Source organism: Leucoraja erinacea, chromosome 8 (genome assembly GCF_028641065.1).
Source record: "Leucoraja erinacea ecotype New England chromosome 8, Leri_hhj_1, whole genome shotgun sequence".
NCBI lineage: Eukaryota > Metazoa > Chordata > Chondrichthyes > Rajiformes > Rajidae > Leucoraja > Leucoraja erinaceus.
The window spans coordinates 12,198,985-12,221,779 of record NC_073384.1 but is presented as its reverse complement, the minus strand read 5'-3'; the positions used below and the strand labels follow the sequence as shown (position 1 = coordinate 12,221,779).

Genomic DNA, 22,795 nt, shown 5'->3' with positions numbered 1-22,795 from the left:
AGGAAATAGGCAATGTTTCGGGCCAAAACTTTGCCTATTTCCTTGGCTCCATAGATGCTGCTGCACCCGCTGAGTTTCTCCAGCATTTTTGTGTACCTTATGACCTATATTTGTATTGGCTAGCAGAAGTCCATTAGAATCAAGACAGACAGACAGAAGACGACTGGAGTAACTCTGCAGATTAGGCAGCATCTCTAGAGAAAAGGAATAGGTGACATTTTGGGTTGAGACCCTTCTTCAGACTGAGTCTGGGGAAAGAGGAACGCGAATCAATGTATTTTTTCTAACTGTTATAGTATCTTCTCCATAAATCTGGAGACTATATTACACTGACAGGCATTCTAACCTGCCCAACCAGCTCATGAATATGCTGGGTATTTCCCAGTCAGTTTACATTATTAAATTCTTCAATTAATAACTCATGGCACCATTACATGTTAAATGTTTTCTATCAACATATATCAGATGTTTTTTTTGTCATCTTTAGACTTACACTTTATTGGATCCTGCAAATAAATAAGCTACCGTTTACATTTAATTTGTGATTGCATTTTCAGATCAGGAATGCTTCATTTGATTACCATTGCTCTTTTTGTTTTGTCAATATTGAATTCATTCCAAATACAATGGTCAAAGGCAATGGCAGAGTTCATAACATTAGGCTGAAGGAAATTGTACAACAACTGTCCAGGATCAGCTACAAGAAGCTTGATAATCAAGGTTGTAAAGTGGTAGAAATAAATGTTAAGAATTGGAGAGCAGCAGGCGATATAGCCCCTTTGGCCTTCTGCACTAATCAATAAGATCATGGCTTACCCAATCTTGACCCGACTCCAATCCAGATACTTTCCTACATTCTCCCCTCATATTCCTCCCCATCTCATAACTCGGAACTCCATTCTCACTCAAAAATCTCGTCTTGAAACAGACGATTTAATCCTCACAATTCTCACAGATGGCAAATAGGTGACGCTATTTTCTGAAATCTATCTCCTACTCCCACAATGGTTCTAAATTCCCCAATAAGAGGAAGCTTTGTTATCGTGACTTCTTTGAATCATTGGTTTCAATAAGATCACCTCTTATTCGTCTTAACATATTGATGTGCCCAACATAATTAATCTTCAATGCAAGTACATTCCTCACAGAAATAAGATGACTAAAACTGGAAGCAGCAACCAAGATGTGGTCTCATCAACACAGTGGCGCAGCAGTAGAGTTGCTGCTGCCAGGGACCTGGATTTGATCCCAACTACAGGTGCTGTCTAAAGGGAGCGTGTACATTCTCCCAATGACCTGTGTCGGTTTTCTCATGGTGCTCCAGCTTCCTCCCACATTCCAAAGACGTACAGGTTTGTAGGTTAGTGGGCCTGGTAAAATTGTTAGTTGTCCCGAGTACGTGTAGGATAGTGTTAGTGCGCAGGGATTGCTGGTCGGCGCAGACTCGGTGGTGTATCTGTAAACTAAAACTGAACTAAACACCCTATGCAGTTGTCACAGGTTTTCGCCAAGATTATTCTCCATTACTCTTTTGACTTTAGAGATACAGCGTTGAAACAGGTCCCACAGCCCTCCGAGTCCACACCAACCAGCGATCAACATTATCGTACACACTAGGGCCAACTTACAATTTTACTGAAGCCAATTAACCTACAAACCTGTACATCTTTGGAGTGGGTGGAAACTGGAGCAAACCCACACGTTCACAGGGAGAACGTACAAACTCCATACAGACAGCACCTGGAGCCAGGATCGAACACGGGTCTCTGGCGTTGTGAGGCAGTAGCTCTACTGCTACGCCACTGTGCTGTCCCAATGTGCCGTTCCTGCCATCCTATTACATATTGCACCTGCAACCCAATTCTGGGTTTCAACAGGATGTTCTATCAAATGGTTTTCTGTAAACTTTCTCCAGTTCAATATTCTATTATTGTATTTTATTTTTAAAAATTATCTCAATATAATGGACCCCATTTCGATGACTTCATATGTGGTCTGCTAGGACCAACATCCAGATGAGGAAGGGAGTGGTTGCAAGGAACAAACCTTGGGGGAACTCCAAAGATTTCATTTTCAAATGCTTTTGGATTCATTGCATCTTAACCAATAACCACATGCTCAGTTCATATGCCAAAACTGAAAATGCATGGCATAGTTTTCTTAACAGTTAATATTACAACCTACAAACGACTAATGTATTAGAAATGTAAAATGTATTGTCAATCCCAAGCAAGTCTAGTTACGAGAATAGATTTTCAATATTTTAAGATTACTTCTCCTTCTCTCCCTCCCCCCCCCCCCCCCATTCCCCCTCAACTATCAAAAGTGTCATAACGAAACAAAAAATCCAAGCTGGTGAACTCTGTGAATTCAGAGCAGACAAGATTGAATATAGTTCAACTTTATAGTTCACAATCATTCTAAAGATATAAAGAGATTACTATTAAAGATTCAAAATTGTGCATTTAGTGCTCAGAGCAAAATCTTAAAAGTAAAAATGTTATGCCATTGATGACTTGCATCATTTATGAATAGAACCCAAACCAATTGTCAAATTTGGTTTAAGTTGTACTAAAAAATTCCATCAATGACATAACCTTTTTTCCTTTCATTAAACATGTGAACCATTGGCATCTAATAATTTTTCGCATCATGTTTAGGCCAAGTGCAGGCAAATGGATTAAACCAATTGATAGGTCGGCAGGTTAGACTCGCTTAGGTTGGTACTTAGATGGTCGGCAAGGACGTTTTGGGCTGATGGCCCTTCTTCCATATGACCATATTTATCCTGCAGTAGAAATAAAATCAACTCACTGGACTGACCTACAAGTTAAAAGTTTATGTAGAATACACCAGACAACTGTAATCATAAATATTAGTTAAACTTTTTACAGCCTTTCCCCTTCCTCATAAACTACCTAATATCTCAGCAAAAGAACAATTTAAGCAGATGAATTGTCAAATATTGCACGGAAACAGTTAAGACAACATAATTTTTAACATATCATATTCATGATGAAGTTGTAATATTACAACATTTAGATTTATAGTACGAAAGCATGGGGGGGCAGGGGTGTTCCATGTTGAAAATTACAAATTGCAAATTACAACCAGAGTTCTATTTACATTAACATAAATAATGACAGCTTCATGTACATGCTCCTTTGCATTTCCAACTCAATATGAAAATGTGTAATTTTGTAAGTTCGCCAGTCAAAAGATAATACTATTTCCTTGTTCCCACAATGCAACTTTCAAAAACACATGCTACCTAGTTAAATATTTCTAGTCAATCTCTAATCAAGGTCATTGCTAGCTTAAGCTGGCCCTCTGTATTTTTAGTGAACACAAGCAACTGCAGGTGCTCTTTGCCGATATCACTTTTAATCTGAAATGTGCACATACCCTGCAGGCACCAGCCTATTCTAGATAACAGTATACCGTCCGAGCAAAACTAAAATCAAGCAAAAGAAAACTCTGCAAAATATACCAAGATATAAAATGTGCACAATATTTTTGGACCTAAAATAATACATTTAAAAAACACATTTACGCAGATATTTGTACATTCCTTTTACAGAAGGCAGCATAAAAAGGCAAATGTAATAAATACTCTGCAAGAAAGAGACCAGCAGTTTGAACAATAATTATCCCAGGGAGTGTCATCCAGTACAGCTGTCGGTTTATAACCCAAAACTCACTCTCCAAGCCAATGCTAATGGTGTCAGAGGTTATGGGGAGAAGGCAGGAGAATGGTGTTAGGAGGGAGAGATAGATCAGCCACGATTGAATGGCGGAGTAGACTTAATGGGTCAAATGGCCTAATTCTGCTTCTATCATATGATCTAATGTCAAGTATCAGTGAAAGGTTACAGAAGACGACTCTGTATAAGAATGTCGTTTACATAAAGTGTGCAACCACTATGCAAAAACACTTCAGCTAATCTCATTCCCCATCTTCTTCCCTACAAAATTCTTCAAGTATTAATACTGTGCTTCTTTGAATCTGCCTCCACACTTTGCTAGAAGTGCAATCCAGATCCTTAGTATTTGCTGTAGTTTTTTTTTATCTCACATCACTCATTGCTCTTTACTATGTCTTCTGGATTCTGACCTTCTATCAGTAGGAGCATCCTCCCTACTAATCTATTCTCAACATCTACTCTGCTTAAACACTTCAATATCTAAATATCTCTTTCAAATATGTTCCCAAAGTCATGGTTTTCAGGGTGAATTATTCAAGTTTCTCCAGTCTTTCTTCATCCCTGGAATGGATACATCCCTTCTGTGAGATAAGGCCTTCATTAAATGTGATGAGAAATATTGGACATAATATTCCACATATGGGCCAATTGGTATGTTATGTAATTAATCTTAACTTCCTTGTACCATTTCTAAAGTCAAAGGAATTAAAGGAAAGCTTTTAAAACCGATCATAAAGTTAGTCACGTGGTGACTTTTGCACAACTACCCCAATTGTTATTTCTTTACCATTTTAGAAATATTCCTGGTATTTGTGACTAAAGAAGTCAGATCTTCATTTCTTGGAGTTTAGAAGAATAAGGGATAATCATATTGAAAATGTAAGTTTCTAAGGAAGCATGTCAGAGTAGGTGTTTAAGTGATTATGTGTCATATACATTGGATATGAATCAGAAAATGACATTTTTACTTACAGTACATTATAGGCACATGAGATGCAACAACAACAATAAATCATTAATTATTCCAAGTGAACCAGGCTATGATAGTGCAAAAGCCTGGTACATAGTACATAGAGCAGCCAGAGTAGTGTGAAGTGCATAGTGGTTCAGTGCTGAGGCAAGACTCTGGGTAGGATTGTGCACGGGGGTTCAAGAATCTCATGGTGCATGGGAAGCAGCTGTTCTTGAACCAAGAGGAAATGGTTCTCAGGCTCCAGTTTCTCTCTCCCGATGGTAGCAGTGAGAAGAGAACGTGCCTTGGGTGGAGTGGGTTTCGGACGTTATTAGCTGTCTTCTTGAGGCAGCGCTACCTCTGGATCCCTTCAATGGGAGGGACATTAATACCCTTGGCGGACTGGGCAATTCCAATCACGTTCTGCAGCCTCCTATATTCTTGAGCATTCGAATTGCTAAACCAGACCATAGCGCAACCAGTCAGTACGCTCTCCACCATAAACCTAAAGAAATTTCATCAGAGTAATTGGCAACAGGCCGAATTCACTCAGAGGAAGCCGAAGCATTGGTGAGAGTTCTTCGTCAATGCCTTGCCCCGAGCACAGGAAAAATCATAAGAGATGTGTACACACAGGAACTCAAAGCTGTTAACTCTCTCCACCACCAGCCTACCTTTGAAGAAAAGTGCATAGTCCCTTGACTTCCCCTTTATGAAATCAATAATCAGCTATTTGGTTTTGCTGACGCTGAAAGCAAGATTGTTATTTTGGCACCACTCAACCACATTATCGATCTCCCTTCCATATATCATGTCGCGCTGTTACCAATTATTTGCCCCTTGACAGTGGCATCGTCAGCAAATTTAAAGGTAGTGTTGGACTCTGGCTACACAATCTTGGGTAGAGTAGTCAGCCCTGAGGTGCCCCTGTGTTGATGGTCATTGAGGAGGAGGTGCTGCCACCAATCCATACTCAGTAGAGACCCAGCACCCCGAGTTGACAGGAATGATTGCATTGAATGCCAAGCTGTGCCCGGGTTCCTGTTGTCCAAGTGGTCCACAACAGAGTGGAAACCCATTGAGCTCCCATCCGCTGTCGATCTGTTGTTGCTGTAGGTGAACTGCAGTCAGTTCTGGTCATAACTGATACAGGAGTTAATTTGCAACAATACTAAACTCTTGAAGCACTTCATCACAATGAACAAGCATGCCACCAATCAGTCCTCATTGAAGCAAATCATCTAGCTCTTCTATTACCTATGGACCTATTTTTAAGGTAGGTTGGGACCTTGGGCCACAGAAGTGGATGGTTGAAGATGTCCACAAAAATCTCCACAGGTTTTAGGAATGCGACCAGGTACACCATTTAGACACGACGTTTTTCCGAGGGTTCACCTCGTGAAGAACGTCGACTTGTTGAAATGTTTCTTTGGTTTAGTTTATTTTTGTCACGTGAACCAAGGTCTTTTGTTGCGAACTATCCAGTCAGCGGAAAGACTATATATGTTTACAATCATGCCGTTTACATTGTACAGATGCAGGATAAAGGGGATAACGATTAGTGCAAGATAAAGTCGAGTAAGATGTGAAAACGAGGGGCATAGCTACAAGATAAGGAGCATTTGTTTTAAAAGAGGTGCTGAGGAATTTTGTCTTACAGGAAATGATGAATCGCAGGAATTCTGGAAGGTTGTGGAGGTTGGATCCCTAGAGATATTTATAATGGAGACAGATAAATCTTTGAAAGATCTATGAATTCAGTGCCATTGGGAACTGGCACAGAGAAAGAGTTGAGGCCTGGGGTAGATCAGCCACGATTATGTCGAACCTCTGTTCTGGATAATAACAACTTCCACACAAGTTTCAGCTTGTAGATTTCAGTTTATCAAAAGAAGATGATGCATGTAAACATACCAGACCCCGACTGGCTACAAACCTACCCATATTACTGGCCTCCGGTATTCCTAACGGGAACACTGGTTCTGGTTACACATCCACCCCACACCCCAAGTATTCGCAACACCAATCCTCACCACATACCGACTGTTGATATTTTATTAGTTCCAAGCGCAAGATAATAAATAAATAAATACAATCCACCTCAAACAACATTCACCAAATACCACAGGAGAGGCTATATTTACTGACACTCCAAATAGTAAATGGCCAAGCTTGCAAGTACATAGAACTGCAGATTGTAAATCAGTGATTAACAAGGGTTTCATGTACTACATTCATGTCACTTAGTCTATTTATTTTTCAGCTCGTTGTTGCCTTATTCCATTAGCTTCCTTCTTATACGCCAATTATGCAACACTTTATCAAAAGTCATTTATAGGTCTATGTACACCGCATCAGCTGCATTTCCTCCATTGACCCCCGATCAAATAATTCAAGGCAGTTAAAAATTACTTTTTCGAACACTTAATTACTCTTCCCAATCCATCTATGTGTGTCCAAAAGTCTGTTCCTCTTTATTTCTAAACATTGCCACAAAATGTTTTCCACCAAGTAAAAACTGACTAGCCTGGAGTGGTTGAGATTAGCCTTGTCCATTTAAAAAAAAAGTATAATATTATCAATTGTCCTGTCCTCTGCCATCCACCTGGTTACTGGTCTCAAAGTGCTCCCCGACCAACACTTCAATACCTGTCCGGCCTTCTTTCAATAGACAATAGGTGCTGAAGTAGGCCATTCAGCCATTCACGCCAGCACCGCCATTCACTGTGATCATGGCTCATCATCCACAATCAGTACCCCGTTCCTCCCTTCTCCCCATATCTTTAAGAGCTCTATCTAAGTCTCTCTTGAAAGCATCCAGAGAATTGGTCTCCACTGCCTTCTCAGGCAGAGAATTTCACAGATTCACAACTCTGGGTGAAAAAGTCTTTCCTTGTCTCTGTTCTAAATGGCCTACCTCTTATTCTTAAACTGTGGCTCCTGGTTCTGGACTCCCCCAACATTGGGAACATGTTTCCTGCCTCTAGTGTGTCCAATCCCTTAATAATCTTATATGTTTCAATAAGATCCCCTCATCCTTCTAAATTCCAGTGTATACAAGCCCAGTCGCTCCATTCTTTCAACATATGACATTCCCACCATCCCAGGAATTAACCTTGTGAACCTGCGCTGCACTCCCTCAATAGCAAGAAAGTCCTTCCTCAGAATTTGCTGACCAAAACTGTACACAATACTCCAGATGTGGTCTCATTAGGGCCCTGTATAACTGCAGAAGAACCTCTTTACCCCTATACTGAAATCCTTGTTATGAAGGCCAACATTCCATTAACTTTCTTCACTGCCTGCTGTACCTGCAAGCCAACTTTCAGCGAGTGATATACAAGGACGCCCAGGTCTCGCTGCACCTCCCCCTTACCTAACCGAACCTCATTGAGATAATAATCTGCCCCCTTGTTTTTGCCACCAAAGTGGATAACTTCACATTTATCTATATTATACTGCATCTGCCACGCATCTGCCCACTCACTCAACCTGTCCAGGTCACCCTGCAACCTCCTAACATCCTCTTCATAGTTCACACTGCCACCCAGTTTTGTGTCTGCCGCAAACTTGCTAATGCTGTTCCTAATTCCCTCTTCCAAATCATTAATATATGGTAAACATTTGCGGCCCCACCGAGCCTTGCGGCACTCCACTCACCACTGCCTGCCATTCTGAAAAGGATCCTACTCTTTGCTTCCTGTCTGCCAACCAATTTTCTATGCATGTCAACTCCCTACCCCCAATACCATGTGCTCTAATTTTAGTCACCAGTCTCCCATGCGGGACCTTATCAAAGGCTTTCTGAAAGTCTAGATACACTACATCCACTGGTACCCCTTCATCCATTTTACATGTCCCATCCTCAAAAAATTCCAGAAGATTAGTCAAGCATGATTTCTCTTTCATAAATCCATGTTGACTTGGCCTAATCATTTTACTGCTATCCAAATGCCCCATTATTACCTATTTAATAATTGACTCCAGCATCTTTCCCACCACCGAAGTCAAGCTAACTGGTCTGTAATTCCCCGCTTTCTCTCTCGCTCCTTTCTTGAAAAGTGGGATAACATTAGCTATCCTCCAATCCACAGGAACTGATCCTGAATCTATTGAACATTGGAAAATGATCACCAATGCGTCCACTATTTCTAGAGCCATCTCCCTGAGGACCCTGGGATGCAGACCATCTGGGCCAGGGGATTTATCATCCTTCAGTCCCATTAGCCTACCCAATACTATTTCTCGCCTAATGAAAATTTCTTTCAGTTCCTTTCCCCCCCCCCTTAGATCCTCTGTCCTCCAGTACATCTGGGAGATTGTTTGTGTCTTCCTTAGTGAAGACAGATCTGAAGTGCCTGAGTATACCGAAATACCACGGAGTTTTGCTTCTATTCATCTCAAATGGGTACAAAAGAAAAACAGCATTAGCAGGCCTTAAAAGGTTCACCTAGATACCATTACATTTGGAAATGAGCCACATTGATTGACCAGAGTTTGGTATTGCATCTATGATAAGCTGACCTGGGTATGTTTAAAGCTATCAAGGCAGGTAACTCTGCTGTGGTGTGATACTGTTGCTGCTTTCCTAAGGAACCTTGTGCCATTGGAAAACACATTCTAAAAATAATTGTCAATGGGGAAAAAAAGGGGTTTAATTCCAAAGAGCTTCAGACTCACAATAAAGTAATTTCTCTGCCAAGATTTACAAAAACAAAAAAGATATTTGTAATAGCTACAAGATTTTTTTTGTTATTGCTGAAATTACTGAAGGCTGCATGTTACATTGTTTTATAGTGTGTCTTTGCGGAAGTGTCAATAGAAGACGCAAAATGCGGGAGTAACTCAGCGGGACAGGCAGCATCCGAGGAATGGGTGACATTTCGGGCCGAGACCCTTCTTCAGAATGGAGAAGATAGTCTGAACAAGGGTCTAGACCCAAATAATCACCCATTTCTTCTCTCCAGAGATTTTGCATGTCCCCGTGTTACTCCAGCATTTTGTGTCTATCTTTAGTATAAACAGGCATCTGCAGTTCCTTCCTACTCAAAGAGACAACGGTGTCCAATTACTGCAGGGGCGTTTACATGGAAACCATCTATTTTCTCTAGAGTGGTTTCCCCCCCCCCACACACTTCCCAACCCAGCCTTTGTTTCTGCTTGTCAATTTTCAAAGTTACTTTTAACTAATTCACTAGTTCCCTTTTAAAATTGCTGATTAACTCGTTCAGCCTATGTAATACAAAAGGTATTCTCCAATTCAACAATCTGTATTATATCCAATTTGTCGTTTTGCAGAACTACCTGTAATTGCTCTAAATGGATTGTTCCATTTCTTGCAAAACGGTGACATAATTAACTCCAAAAATATGCAGGTTGTTAACAATTGTTTTTTTAAATGTTGCATGAAATAAACACACAAACCACTCATTAATATAGCATTATTAAACCTAGTCAGTTAGACCGCACTTCAGCAAAATGTCCATCGAGAAAATATATCAGCAAAATGCTTAACATATTCTTCGAAAAGGAAAAATCTGAGAAAACAGCGACAGCTTATTCTTCAAACAATACCGATTAGATGTTTACACTCTTTGACAAAACCAGAAGTAACCACATTAATTTCCATAATTAATTACATGGGCAATAAACATGGAAGTACGTGATCAAGGTCTCCAATCGCTGGTGCATTTATGTGGCAGCTGCCACTTAATAAGATTAATTTAACTGAAAAAATTCTAAAAGACTGGCAAATATTCACTGTACACATCTGTCCCTCCAATATCAAAGAAATAGACAATAAAAACAGTCAAATATGGAGTAATTGACATTTCTGCAAAAGCACTGCCAGTCAAATTAACTATTCCATATTTCTAACAATTCAGTATATAAATTACCGAGGGGGGTAAAGAGATCGGGACTTTATTTATTTATCTTTCTACTTCATTTCCATGAGACCAAATTCTGTTCCTTGGCTCAATTTTTTTTTTTTAATTGATTTGTGAATTCAGCAAGGATGAATTTCTGTAACTCGATATACCCATAACACAGGAGTTGCCTATATTTGGTTTTCTGAACACTCCAAATACAAAATATACTTTTGTCAATGTTTCATTTACTTTCAATAGATTTCAAAGTTGACTTTATAAACACAGCAAATATTGACACATTCCCAGAGATTGTCTGAATTTCCAATAATCAACAATCCAAAGGAAAAGGCAGTTCTGAATGCAGAAAGCATTCCACAGACTAATCTTATTCTATACCCAAAGAGGAATGCTAACATGACACTGTGCTTCAGCTTTGTGCAAGATGGACAAGCACAACCATTTAATAGGCTCAAGAAGGGTATCGACCCGAAACATCATCCTTTCTCTCCAGAGATGCTGCCTGTCCCACTGAGTTACTCCAGTATTTTGTGTCTATCTTCGGCATAAACCAGCATCTGCAGCTCCTTCCTACACATTTAAGAGACCAAACCATTGTGCAAAGGTGTTATGATGAAAGTGCTCTGGTTAAAACGCTGGACTAATAATCGTGGATTAACAAAATAGAGCCATGTTAATTATGGATTTTGAAATTTTGTTAAAATGACCAGATATTGAAAAAAATGGATTGTCTTAGTTACGACGATAATAAAATGACCTGACATGTATAAATATCAATGTTCTTCACTCTTCTTCTTCAGAAAGGAGATATGCTATTATCAGATCTAGCCCATGCAATTCCATCCTACAACAATGCAGTTGACACTGAAATGGCCAACCAAGCTATTCTGTGCAGAGGACTTTCAGGGGTGAGCAATAATTGCTGGACTTGACAGTTACAACTACATTGCAAAAAAAAAAAATGATCAGAACATCCTTACATAGGCAAACACAATGGCTGAGTTAGGTTGGGGAAGAATCATGTATTGAAACAGTGGGGTGTACAAATGGCCCCAGAGTCAAAACAACAGTTGTTGGAACATGGTGGCAAGTTAAATTCAGGGTTCTAATGACAATGGAACATCAGCAAGAGCAGAAGGAGCATGCCGTTTTAAGTGAATATTACACACATAAAAGGGGAACTAATTTTGAGCAAGTGGCATCCATTGGCTTGGCTAGGACCATCCATGCACATACAAGTCTTACAACAGAGGACCTGCTAATGAGGAAGGTGCATCACAGTCCATCTGGATGAGGTGACCTTTATTTGCATAATATACTAAAACACACTTGGAAAAAAAGATCTATGATAAAGTCTCATCTCATGCCTATATTTCGGGACCTTTATCAAAGTTTGGGTTATTGTGAAAGAGTTCAATTCAAAACAAAAGCTAAGCAATCAACATCTTTTACTAGCAGATACAGCAAGATTGTGAAGGTTGTGGACTTGATCAATTTGCTACGGGATCATTTTATCTTGTTCGTAGCACACTACCTCTAATAAGCGGCTGCGCGACACACACACAGCAAAGACGGGGACCAGGGCAAATGGGGCAAAGCCAAGGTGATACAGACATACACCGCGATGAACAGGAAGGTTGGCGCTCTAATTAAGACGGCTAGCACAGTGTACGGTAAGTCCTTTAAAAGAGGGTGGGAGAGGGGGTGGAGACAACTTATAAGAAGCCAGTCAACTTTTAATAAGCCAGAGATACACAGCTGTGAAGTTCGGCAGACATTTAACATTGCCGGTCGGTTATCCTTGGTTCTGAAAACTCTTGCTTGAGTTTTTTCCCCCAATAAGGCAATGAAAATGACCGGTCAGCAAAGGTGTATAATTAAAACTACCTATGACTACCTCGACTACCTACAACTACATGGCGACCCCACTACAACTGCACCTACGACTACAGGATTATCAATTATCAGGATTAACATGTTGAAAAAATTGTGGCGACCATACTGAGGCCGCGACTAGTTCCCAGAATGCAGGAACTCCTCGCGACCATGAAGGAGACTCACCAGAGGCCACCAGCGAACATGTAGAGACCATGTAGCGAGCGCAGAGTCTCCTGCATTCGCCTAAAAAGTCACCTAAGTGGGACAGGCCCAAAAGGTGCATCTGGTGATGCATTTGGTTTGCTTTTATTTACATCAGGTTTAGTACCCTGGTTTTATGATAATTTTAGGGCGATCAAAGCCTCAGCTCCAGATGTTACAGATTGCGGGAGACTGACTATGCGAAACCCAATATTCTAGCCACTTCCTGGAATGCAAACTTCAGTTTTGCCAATTCGGTTCTGTTAATTTCTTCATTATTTTCCTCTGCTTCCATTAATCTAGCGATTGCCCATTTCATTCAACATTAGTATCTTTGAGTTTCCCCATTTCTTCTGTTCAAGGCCAGATTCAATTGTACAATGATCATTATTTGGCTATAGTTCACAAAATACGGGCAGCGGGCTGAAATCAGGCTCATTACTCAACAGTGTAGCTAATATCATGTTTTCTTGTTAGTTCTAGTTCATGCTGCAGGAAATTGTACTGAACTCACAAGAATTTCATTACCTTCCTGCCACATTCTTGCCCAAGTCTATGAAAATTAATATGCTCCATTAAAACAGATATTCCTTTGCTTACAATCTTTGATTGTAAGCATTTGACCACTGCAGAGGTGCTGCCAGAAGTCCAGTGTATGAGTGAATAATCTTAAACTTGATTTTTAATTCTATGTATACGTTTGTCTCACTCCGGACCATTTTGCAGAGGTCAAGTAGCAGCATTCAAGCGGAAATGGCATTGTAATCCATTCCATTAGATCCCTTTACTCTCATTCAGCATGAAAATCAGCCCCAAGTTATCAGCAAGTGACTTTTTTCGTGGATAAAATTAAGGTTTTGTGGGTGAATAAAAATTTAAGGCGGAGATTGACAGATTATTGATTAGTAAGGGTGTCAACAGGTTATTGGGTGAAGGCAGGAGAATGGGTTTTTTTTACTGCTTTTTTTCAAATTGCTGTTTTTTTCCCTTTTTCCTTCTGCCCACAATATTTAATTTAAAGAATATGTGATTCTGTTCCATTCTGTTTGTAGTTTGTTTTTGGTTGTTTGTTTGTCTATCTTTTTGCACAAAGTCCGCGAGCATTGCCACTTTTCATTTCACTGCACATCTCATATGTGTATGTGACGAATAAACTTGACTTGAAAGATAGGTTACCCATGATTGAATGGCAGAGTAGACTTGATGGGCCGAATGGCCTAATTCTGCTCCTAGAACTTATGAACGCCATGGATGTACTTTACATAGATTTCCAGAAAAAAAAGATAAGTTGCCACATCAAAGGTCAGTGCAGAAAATAGAAACTCCGTGTGGGAGGCAACATATCGCAATTCTTAATAGATTGGCTGGCTACAAGGAAACAATAGGTATACGAGTCTTTTCTCAATTGGCAAAATGTAACGAGCAATGTTCCAAGGGATCAGTGTCAGGGCCTCAACTATTCACAATTTAGAAATGATTTGGTCAAAGGCACCAAAAGATATGACTGCTTAGTTTGCTGGTGATACAAAAGGAAAGTAAAATGTGAAAAAGATGAATGGTTCTAGAATCTCTGAGCGAGTGGACAATGAAGTATAACATGCAAAAAGTGAAATAGTCGCTATGGTAGGAAAAATAGAAAAGCCTATTATCTAAATGGTGAGCGAGCCTTGTAGAGGGATCTGGATATGCAATTGCATGATTCACATAAGCATGTGATTAAGAATTCTCACAGAATTTCATTCATTGTTAGGAGAATTGAATATAAAATGCAGCAAGGTTATACTTGAGTTAGTTAGGAGAATAGCAAGAACTGTGAGCAGTTCTGGTGTCCTTTTAAGACATTAATGCATTGGAAATAAATCACAGAAGGTTTCGGAGACTGATATCTGCAATAAGAAATTTGGATTATGGAAAAAAGGTTGGACGATATGGAGTTGAACAGGGCTTGACTGAACTTCAAAGGTGTTGAGAGGATTGCTGTAGAGAGGGTGTTGTTTCATGTGCAAGAATCTAGGAGAGAAAACTGTTTACAAATAAGTGGCCTGCAATTAAAGATGATAAGGTAGAGGAAGGGCTGAGTGTTCAAACAAAGCTTTTTAATATGTTCAAGGCAGATGTAGGTAAATGTTTGAAAAGCAAGGTGAGGAAACATCACCTTAGGTAGAAAGGAATATCATAGGTAGGCAGCAATCAGATCAGCCACGGTCATTAAATAGCAAAGCAGGCTTCTGGTGCTGAGTGGCCTACTCACACGCCAACTTTGTTTAGGGCACCTAACAAAGAAAATAGACTTTCTGAGCATGGTTTGTGCAATTTCAAGCTGACTGTAGATTCTTCATGGTTAGAATGTAGACCGAGGGAACGATTCAGAAACAGACTTCATCAGATATTTAAGACCGAAAACTAACAAAGTTCGTCTCAAGGCTAAGCATTGTGTTCAATAATCGAATATATACTCTATGACAAAACAGTTTTTATCCACGAGCAATTGCTCTACTCAACATCCAAAAATCTGTAGCCTCCCTTTGATCTGGTATTTCGTTGGTTCACATGCTTGATCAATGGCGTTTTATCATTAATGTTTTATTATTATTAATGTTTAGTGTTTTCTGAGCCATTCGTAACTGTCACTGTATGTCATGTTGTTACTTGTGGGCGGAGCACCAAGGCAAATTCCTTGTATGTGAATACTTGGCTAATAAACTTATTTAGATCCTTTAGAAACATAGAAAAATAGGTGCAGTAGGCCATTCTGCCTTCGTGCCAGCACCACCATTCAATAATATCAAGGCTGACCATCTAAAGTCAGTAGCCCGTTCCTGCTTTCCCCCCCCCATATCCCTTGATTCCTTTAGTCCCAAGAGCTAAATCTCTTGAAAACACCCAGTGAATTGGCCTCCACTGGCAGACAATTCCACAGATTCACAACTCTCTGGGTGAAAAATGTTTTTTCTCATCTCAGTCCTAAATGGTCTACCCCTTATTCTTAAACTGTGACCCCTGGTTCTGGGTTCCCCCAACATGAGGAACATTTTACCTGCGTCTAGCCTGTCCAATCAAATATAGAAACATAGAAAATAGGCGTAGGACATTCAGCCCTTCGAGCCAGCACCGCCATTCATTGTGATCATGGATGGTGGTGCTGGCTCGAAGGGCTGAATGACCTCCTCCTGTGCCTATTTTCTATGTTTCTATGTTTGATTGGACAGGCCAGATGCAGGCAATCCTTTGAGAATGTTATATGTTTCTATAGGATTGCCTCCCATCCTTTGAAATTCCAGTGAATATAAGCCCAATCGTCCCATTCTTTTATCAGACACTCATCTCCCACAAATACAAAGTGTTGGAAGAACTCTGGGTCAGGCAGCATCTGGGGAGGGAATGGATAGGTGACATTTTCGGTCAGGAACCTCTTCAGACCAAAAACATAGTCTGTTTATTTCCTCCCCAGATGCTGCCTGACCCGCTGAGTTCCTCCAAGTTTCTTTCTCAATTAATTTCCTACATATTGTAAGAAAACCACAACGAACTGCACAAAATATAGAAAAACTTGTTTAGTTTTCCATTGCAGTAGTGAGCTTCACAACTGCACAAATCAATCAATCAATTCACGTTTCAAAACACGGTAAGTTTCAAGTGAGTTTCAGTAAAGGGCCTGTCCCACTTGGGCGTCATTTAACCATATAACCATATAACAATTACAGTACGGAAACAGGCCATCTAGTCTGTGCCGAACACATATTTTCCCCTAGTCCCAGGCGGTAGTGACTGACGTGCAACAGTCGGCTAGCAGTACGACAGTCGCGCGCCAAGTGCTCTTGAGGGCCCTGCTTATTTTGGGAGCCATTTGCGATGTCGTTCGTACTTAGTCCCAGTGAAAACGTTTCAAAACTATGCGCGCTTTATACGCGGGTGGTCACGTGGTGCGGCGCTAAAATAATGCGCAAATGCCGCGCCTACGGCTACGGGCGGCGCATGGTTACGGACGTTGACGCACGGTGATGCATAATAAATTAGCATAGGCAACGTTCGTGCATCACCATGCGTCACCATGTGCTAAACGTACACCGTCAGTACGTCACCGTACGCCATCAGTACGTCAGCGTGCGCCAGGGGAGGAAGTGGGGGAGGGGGGGTGGATGGAGGAGGGAAGATGAGAGGAGGGGGGGGGGGGAGGGAGAGGGGGAGAGGGAGGGGGGGGGGAGGAGGGGGGGGGGGAGAGGAGAGGAGGAGGGGGAGGAGGAGGGGGGGGAGGAGGAGGGGGGGGAGGGAGGGGGGGGAGGGGAGGGGGGGGGGGGGGGGGGAGAGAGGGAGGGGAGAGAGGAGAGGGGGGGGAAGAGGAGGAGGGGGGGGAGGAGGAGGGGGGAAGAGGAGGAGGGGGGGGAAGAGGAGGAGGGGGGGGAAGAGGAGGAGGGGGGGGAAGAGGAGGGGGGGGGGGAAGAGAGGAGGGGGGGGGAAGAGGAGGAGGGGGGGGGGGGAGGAGGGGGGGGGGGAAGAGGAGGGGGGGGGAGAGGAGGAGGGAGGGAAGAGGAGGGGGGGAAGAGGAGGAGGGGGGGGGAGGGAGGAGGAGGGAGGGGGAGGGGGAGGGGGGGGGGGGAGAGGAGGGGGGGGAGGAGGGGGGAGGAGAGGGGAGGAGGAGGGGAGGGGGGGAGAGGAGAGGAGAGGGAGAGGAGAGGAGAGGGGGGGGAGAGAAGGAGAGGGGGGGGGGAGAAGGAGGGGGGGGGGGAGGAGGGGGGAGGGGGGGGGAGGAGAGGGGAGGGGAGGGGAGGGGAGGGGGGAGGGAGAGGGGAGAGGAGGGAGAGGAGGGGGGGGAGAGGAGGGGGAGAGGGGGGGGAGGAGGGGGGAGAGGAGGGGAGAGGGGAGGGAGAGGGGGGAGGGGGGAGGGAGAGGGGGGGAGGGGGGGGAGAGGGGTAGGGAGAGGGGGAGGGAGAGGGAGGGGGAGGGGGAGGGAGAGGAGGAGAGGAGGAGGAGAGGAGAGGAGAGGGGGGGAGGGAAGAGGAGAGGGGGGAGAGAAGAGGAGGGGGGAGAGGAAGAGGAGAGGGGGGGAGAGGAGGGGGGGGGAGAGGAGGGGGGGAGAGGAGGAGGGGGGGGGGGAGGGAGGAGGGGAGAGAGGGAGGGGGAAGAGAGGGGGGAGAGAGAGGGAGAGGAAAGGAGGGGGGAGAGGGAGGGGGAGGGGGGCGAGGAGAGGAGGGGGAGAGAGTGAGGAGGAGGGGGGGGGAGAGGGGGGGTGGAAGAGGAGGGAGGGGGAGGAGAGGAGAGGAGGGGAGGGGGAGGGGAGGGGGAGAGGGGGGGAGAGAGGGGGGGAGGGAGGGGGAGGGGAGAGCAGAGGAGAGGTGAGGAGGGGGGGGGGGTGGAGCGGGCAAAGCATGGAGTGAAGGCTGCATTGAAATCACCATGGTTATCAGTCCCACCCAGGGGCATCCATGGCAACTGCAGGTGTCCCCTCCTCACTCACCTAGCAGAGCCCTCAGGTGCTTGAGGCGGGTCAGCACGTCCTTCTTTGGGTCCAGAACTTTCTGTGTAGATTTCTTGACGTCTCCATGAGGCTTTCTGGAAAACATCCCGTTCCGCGGGCGGCCAACACACAAGCGCCCGTCGTCTTCGCCGCCTGCCTGCCGCCCCTTGCGCCTTCCTTGATTTAATTCTGGGAGCGAGCCGTTCTCAAGCCGCCAAATGCATCTTTCTCTCTTCCTTTCCTCCTCCTCTTCTTCTCTCCCTCCTCTTCTTCTTCTTCTTCTTCCCCCCCGCTTGTGTCGACGTTGCCCTCTCGCTCAGTGACACCGCGCTCTGCTCGCCGTCCTCTCGGGTGTAAACACGGAACTCGCCGCCATCAGGCCCGCCCGCTGCCCCTCCCCCCGCACCCACACCTGCGCGCTGACGTCAGGCGCCGGGCGGAGTGGGCGGGGCCCGGACTCGGCGGCGTGCTCCGCCCTGCGTGTGTGTGTGTGTGAGTGAGAGATTGTATACAATGTGTACACACCTGCGTGATTGAGAGATAATGTATGTCTGCGAGTGAGAGAGAGTGTATGTGAGTGGGTGAGACAGTGTAGTGCGAGAGAGAAAGAGAAAGAGAGAGTGTGTGAGAGTTCAGTATTGATGTGGATACAAAACTGGCGGGCAAACAGGAAGCAAAGAGTAGGAGTAAACGGGTCCTTTTCACAATGGCAGGCAGTGACTAGTGGGGTACCGAAACGCTCAGTTCTGGGACCCCAGCTATTTACAATATATATTAATGATCTGGATGAGGGAATTGAATGCAACATCTCCAAGTTTGTGGATGACACGAAGCTGGGGGGCAGTGTTAGCTGTGAGGAGGCTGCTAGGAGGCTGCAAGGCGACTTGGATAAACTGGGTGAGTGGGCAAATGCATGGCAGATGCAGTATAATGTGGATAAATGTGAGGTTATCCACTTTGGTGGCAAAAACAGGAAAGTAGACTATTAACTGAATGGTGGCCGATTAGGAAAAGGGGAGATGCAACGAGACCTGGGTGTCATGGTACACCAGTCATTAAAAGTAGGCATGCAGGTGCAGCAGGCAGTGAAGAAAGCAAATGGTATGTTAGCATTCATAGCAAAAGGATCTGAGTATAGGAGCAGGGAGGTTCTACTGCAGTTGTACAGGGTCTTGGTGAGACCACTCCAGTATTGCGTAGTTTTGGTCTCCTAATCTGAGGAAATACATTCTTGCCATAGAGGGAGTACAGAGAAGGTTTACCAGACTGATTCCTGGGATGTCAGGACTTTCATATGAAGAAAGACTGGATAGACTCGGTTTGTACTCGCTAGAATTTAGAAGATTGAGGGGGGATCTTATAGAAACGTACAAAATTCGTAAGCGGTTGGACAGGCTAGATGCAGGAAGATTGTTCCCGATGTTGGGGAAGTCTAGAACAAGGGGTCACAGTTTAAGGATAAGGGGGAAATCTTGTAGGACCGATATGAGGAAAACATGTTTCACACAGAGAGTAGAATTCTCGGCCACAGAAGGTAGTTGAGGCCAGTTCATTGGCTATATTTAAGAGGGAGTTAGATGTGGTCCTTGTAGCTAAAGGGATCAGGGGGTATGGAGGGAAGGCAGGTACAGGATACTGAGTTGGATGATCAGCTATGATCATATTGAATGGCGGTGCAGGCTCGAAGGGCCGAATGGCCTACTCCTGCACCTATTTTCTATGTTTCTATGAGAGAGAATGATTGTGAGAGAGAGAGAGAGAGAGAGCGAGAAAGTATGTGTGTGACAGAGTGTGTGTGAGTGAGAGAGTGTCTGAGTGAGAATGTGTGATTGAGATAGAAAGTGAGTGTGTGTGAGTGAGGATCATAAGGAACAGGAGTAGATTTAGGTCATTCGGCCCATCACCCCGCCATTCAAGAGACATTTATTGTCACATGCACCAATTGGTACAGTGAAATTTGGGGTCACCATACAGCCATACGAATGAAAAAGAACACAACACACGATAGACTTTAACATAAACATCCCCACACAGCGACATCAAAGTTTCCCACTGTGAGGGAAGGCACCAAAGTTCAGTCATCCTCCTCTCTGTTGTTCACCCGTGGTTGGGGCATCCCGAGCTCCTCAGCAGTCGCTGTTACGAGCGGCCCGATGTTCAGGCCCTCTCGCCGGGATGATGGAACTCCGACGTCGGAACGGAAGAACATTCTCAGCGGCTTGGACCTCCGAATCGGCCACTTCTTACCGGAGACCGCAGCTCCCGAAGTCTGCAGGTCGAGCTGGGCAGAGATTGACACTGGTGGCCTTCGGCAAAAGGATCACCAGGACTCCACGATGTTGAAATCAGCACTGCCCTCGGCTGGGAGCTCCGCAAACCACAGCTCCACGATGTTGAAGCAGCAGGCCCAACACTCCGGAGCTTCAAACGGCGATCCCAGGTAAGGCATTGCCCGCTCCGCGATGAATCCAGTGCTGCGCCGCCACTGAAGCTCTGGTCGGCCTCCGGCAGGAAAGGCTGCGCCAATCCAGTTGGTAGGCCACGATGGGGGGGGGCGAAGATGCGACAATGTTCGGGAAACGGTCCCCCGAAGATGTGACTCGGAGAATAATCGCCAGGAAGTGACTGAGAAATGGTCCTTTACCCTACCCACGTCCCCCCCATAAAAAGACTAAGAAACCTCCAAATACTTTTTAAACAGCCTAAAAATTAAAAAAAGATGGAAAAACTATGGCTGATCTATCTCTCCACCTAACCCCATTCTCCTGCCTTCTCCCCATAACTTCTCACAGTGCGTGAGAGAGAGAGAGAGTGTGTGTATGAGAGAGTGTATGTGTGTGAGAGATAGTATCCTTTCAGAACATAGAAACGTATGGTACAGAAGACGGACACAAAAAGCTGGAGTAACTCAGCGGTTCAGGCAGCATCACTAGAGAAAAGGAATAGGTGACGTTTTGGGTCGTGACCTTTCTTCAGGCTGAGAGTCGGGGGAAGGGAAATGATAGATATAGACGGTGAGAAAGAGGAATATTGAACAAATGAATGAAAGAGATGTAAAAAAGTGACAATGTTCGGGAACTGGTCCATTGTTGGCCCTGGGCTAGGTGCTAACGGGTTATACAGACAATGAACCTCATAAGGACGACAGTGAAACTAATACGCCGACTAAGATGGGGGAGTGGCGGAAAAGGAGGGGATGCAAGGGTTACTTGAAGATAGAGAAATCAATCAATTCATACCGCTGGGTTGTAAGTACAGCATATGAACAGGCCCTTCGGCCCACAGTTTCTGTACAGAACATGATGTCAATATCTGAAGGAGGAGCCAACCTAAAACGTCACCTATCCATGTTTTTTCCTCCGGGATGCTGCCTGACCCTTGTGTTACTCTGGCATTTTGTGTCTTTCTTTGGTAAACTTGCACCTTCTTTACATGATGCCAAGATAAACTAATCACATCTGCCTGCACATGATCCTTCCCTGGAAACAATGATATGCAGATGCTTGTTTACACAAAAGGACAAATAGCTGGAGTAACTCAGCGGGTCAGGCAGCATCTCTGAGGAACATGGATAGGAGACATTTTAGCGATGGGACCCTTCTTCAGACCCCACTGTGTCTGAAAGAAGGTCCCCACCTGAAATGTCACCTATCTATGTTCACCTTGCAAAATGCAACGTTTCACACTGAGAGTCATAGAATCATACAGCATGGAAATTAGCCCCTTCGGCCCAACTTGCCCACTCCGACCACGATTCAGATCAGATTCAGATTCAGATTCAATTTAATTGTCATTGTCAGTGTACAGTACAGAGACAACGAAAGGCATTTAGCATCTCCCTTGAAGAGCGACATAGCAAACGATTTGAATAAATAATAATAAGTGTCCGGGGGGGGGGGGGGGGGGGGTGGTGATTGGCAGTCATCGAGGTACGTTGTTGAGTAGAGTGACAGCCGCCGGAAAGAAGCTGTTCCTCGACCTGCTGGTTCGGCAACGGGGAGACCTGTAGCGCCTCCCGGATGGTAGGAGGGTAAACAGTCCATGGTTGGGGTGAGAGCAGTCCTTGGCGATGCTGAGCGCCCTCCGCAGACAGCGCTTGCTGCCCCATCCACGCTAGTCCCATCTGCTTGCGTTTAGCCCATATCCTTCTAAATCTTTCCTATCCATATACCTGTCCAAATATATTTTAAATGTTGTGATAGTACCTGCCTCAGCCACCTCCTCTGGCAGCCCATTCCATATATCCACCCTTTGTGCAAAAAGGTTGCCCCTCAGATTCCTATTAAATCTTTCCCATCTCACCTTAATCTTGTCCAGATTAAACTCCATCTGCCATTTCACTGCCCATATCTCCAACTGATCGATATCATTTGACAACTTTCTTCGCTATCCACACCTGCACTCCGTAGTTACTAATCAGACCATCTACATTTTCATCTGAATCATTAATATATATTATATATTAATATCAACAAGGTTCGACACGGTTCTGCATGGTAGGCTGCTCTGGTAGCTTAGATCGCATGGGATCCAAGAAGAGATACCTGAACGGATAGAAAACTGGCTTCATGGATGGAAGCAGAGGGTGATAGTGGAAGGTTGCTTCTTGGACTTGAGGCAGGTGCCAGTGTGGGCAAGTTAGGCCAAAGGGTCTGTTTCCACACTGTATCACTCTATGTTACAAACAGCAGAGAATGAGAACTCTTTCATGTTGAAG

The 22,795-nt window shown here is 44.2% G+C and overlaps 1 protein-coding gene across 4 annotated transcripts in view; it reads right to left on the bottom strand.

Annotated features, from left to right (window-relative positions):
- The window catches only part of ralgapa2 (Ral GTPase activating protein catalytic subunit alpha 2), a 328,019-nt gene extending 309,560 nt beyond the window's left edge, over window positions 1-18,459 (bottom strand). For 2 of the 4 annotated variants that reach the window (XM_055638985.1, XM_055638987.1), the window contains exon 1: window positions 18,079-18,458. In XM_055638985.1, the coding sequence (XP_055494960.1) occupies window positions 18,079-18,184 (106 nt within the window). In that variant the 5' untranslated portion in view covers window positions 18,185-18,458. Of the gene's footprint in view, window positions 1-18,078 lie in introns of all 4 variants that reach the window. The other 2 variants (XM_055638986.1, XM_055638988.1) reach the window with 2 other exon arrangements.
- Window positions 18,460-22,795: the final 4,336 nt, after the last annotated feature.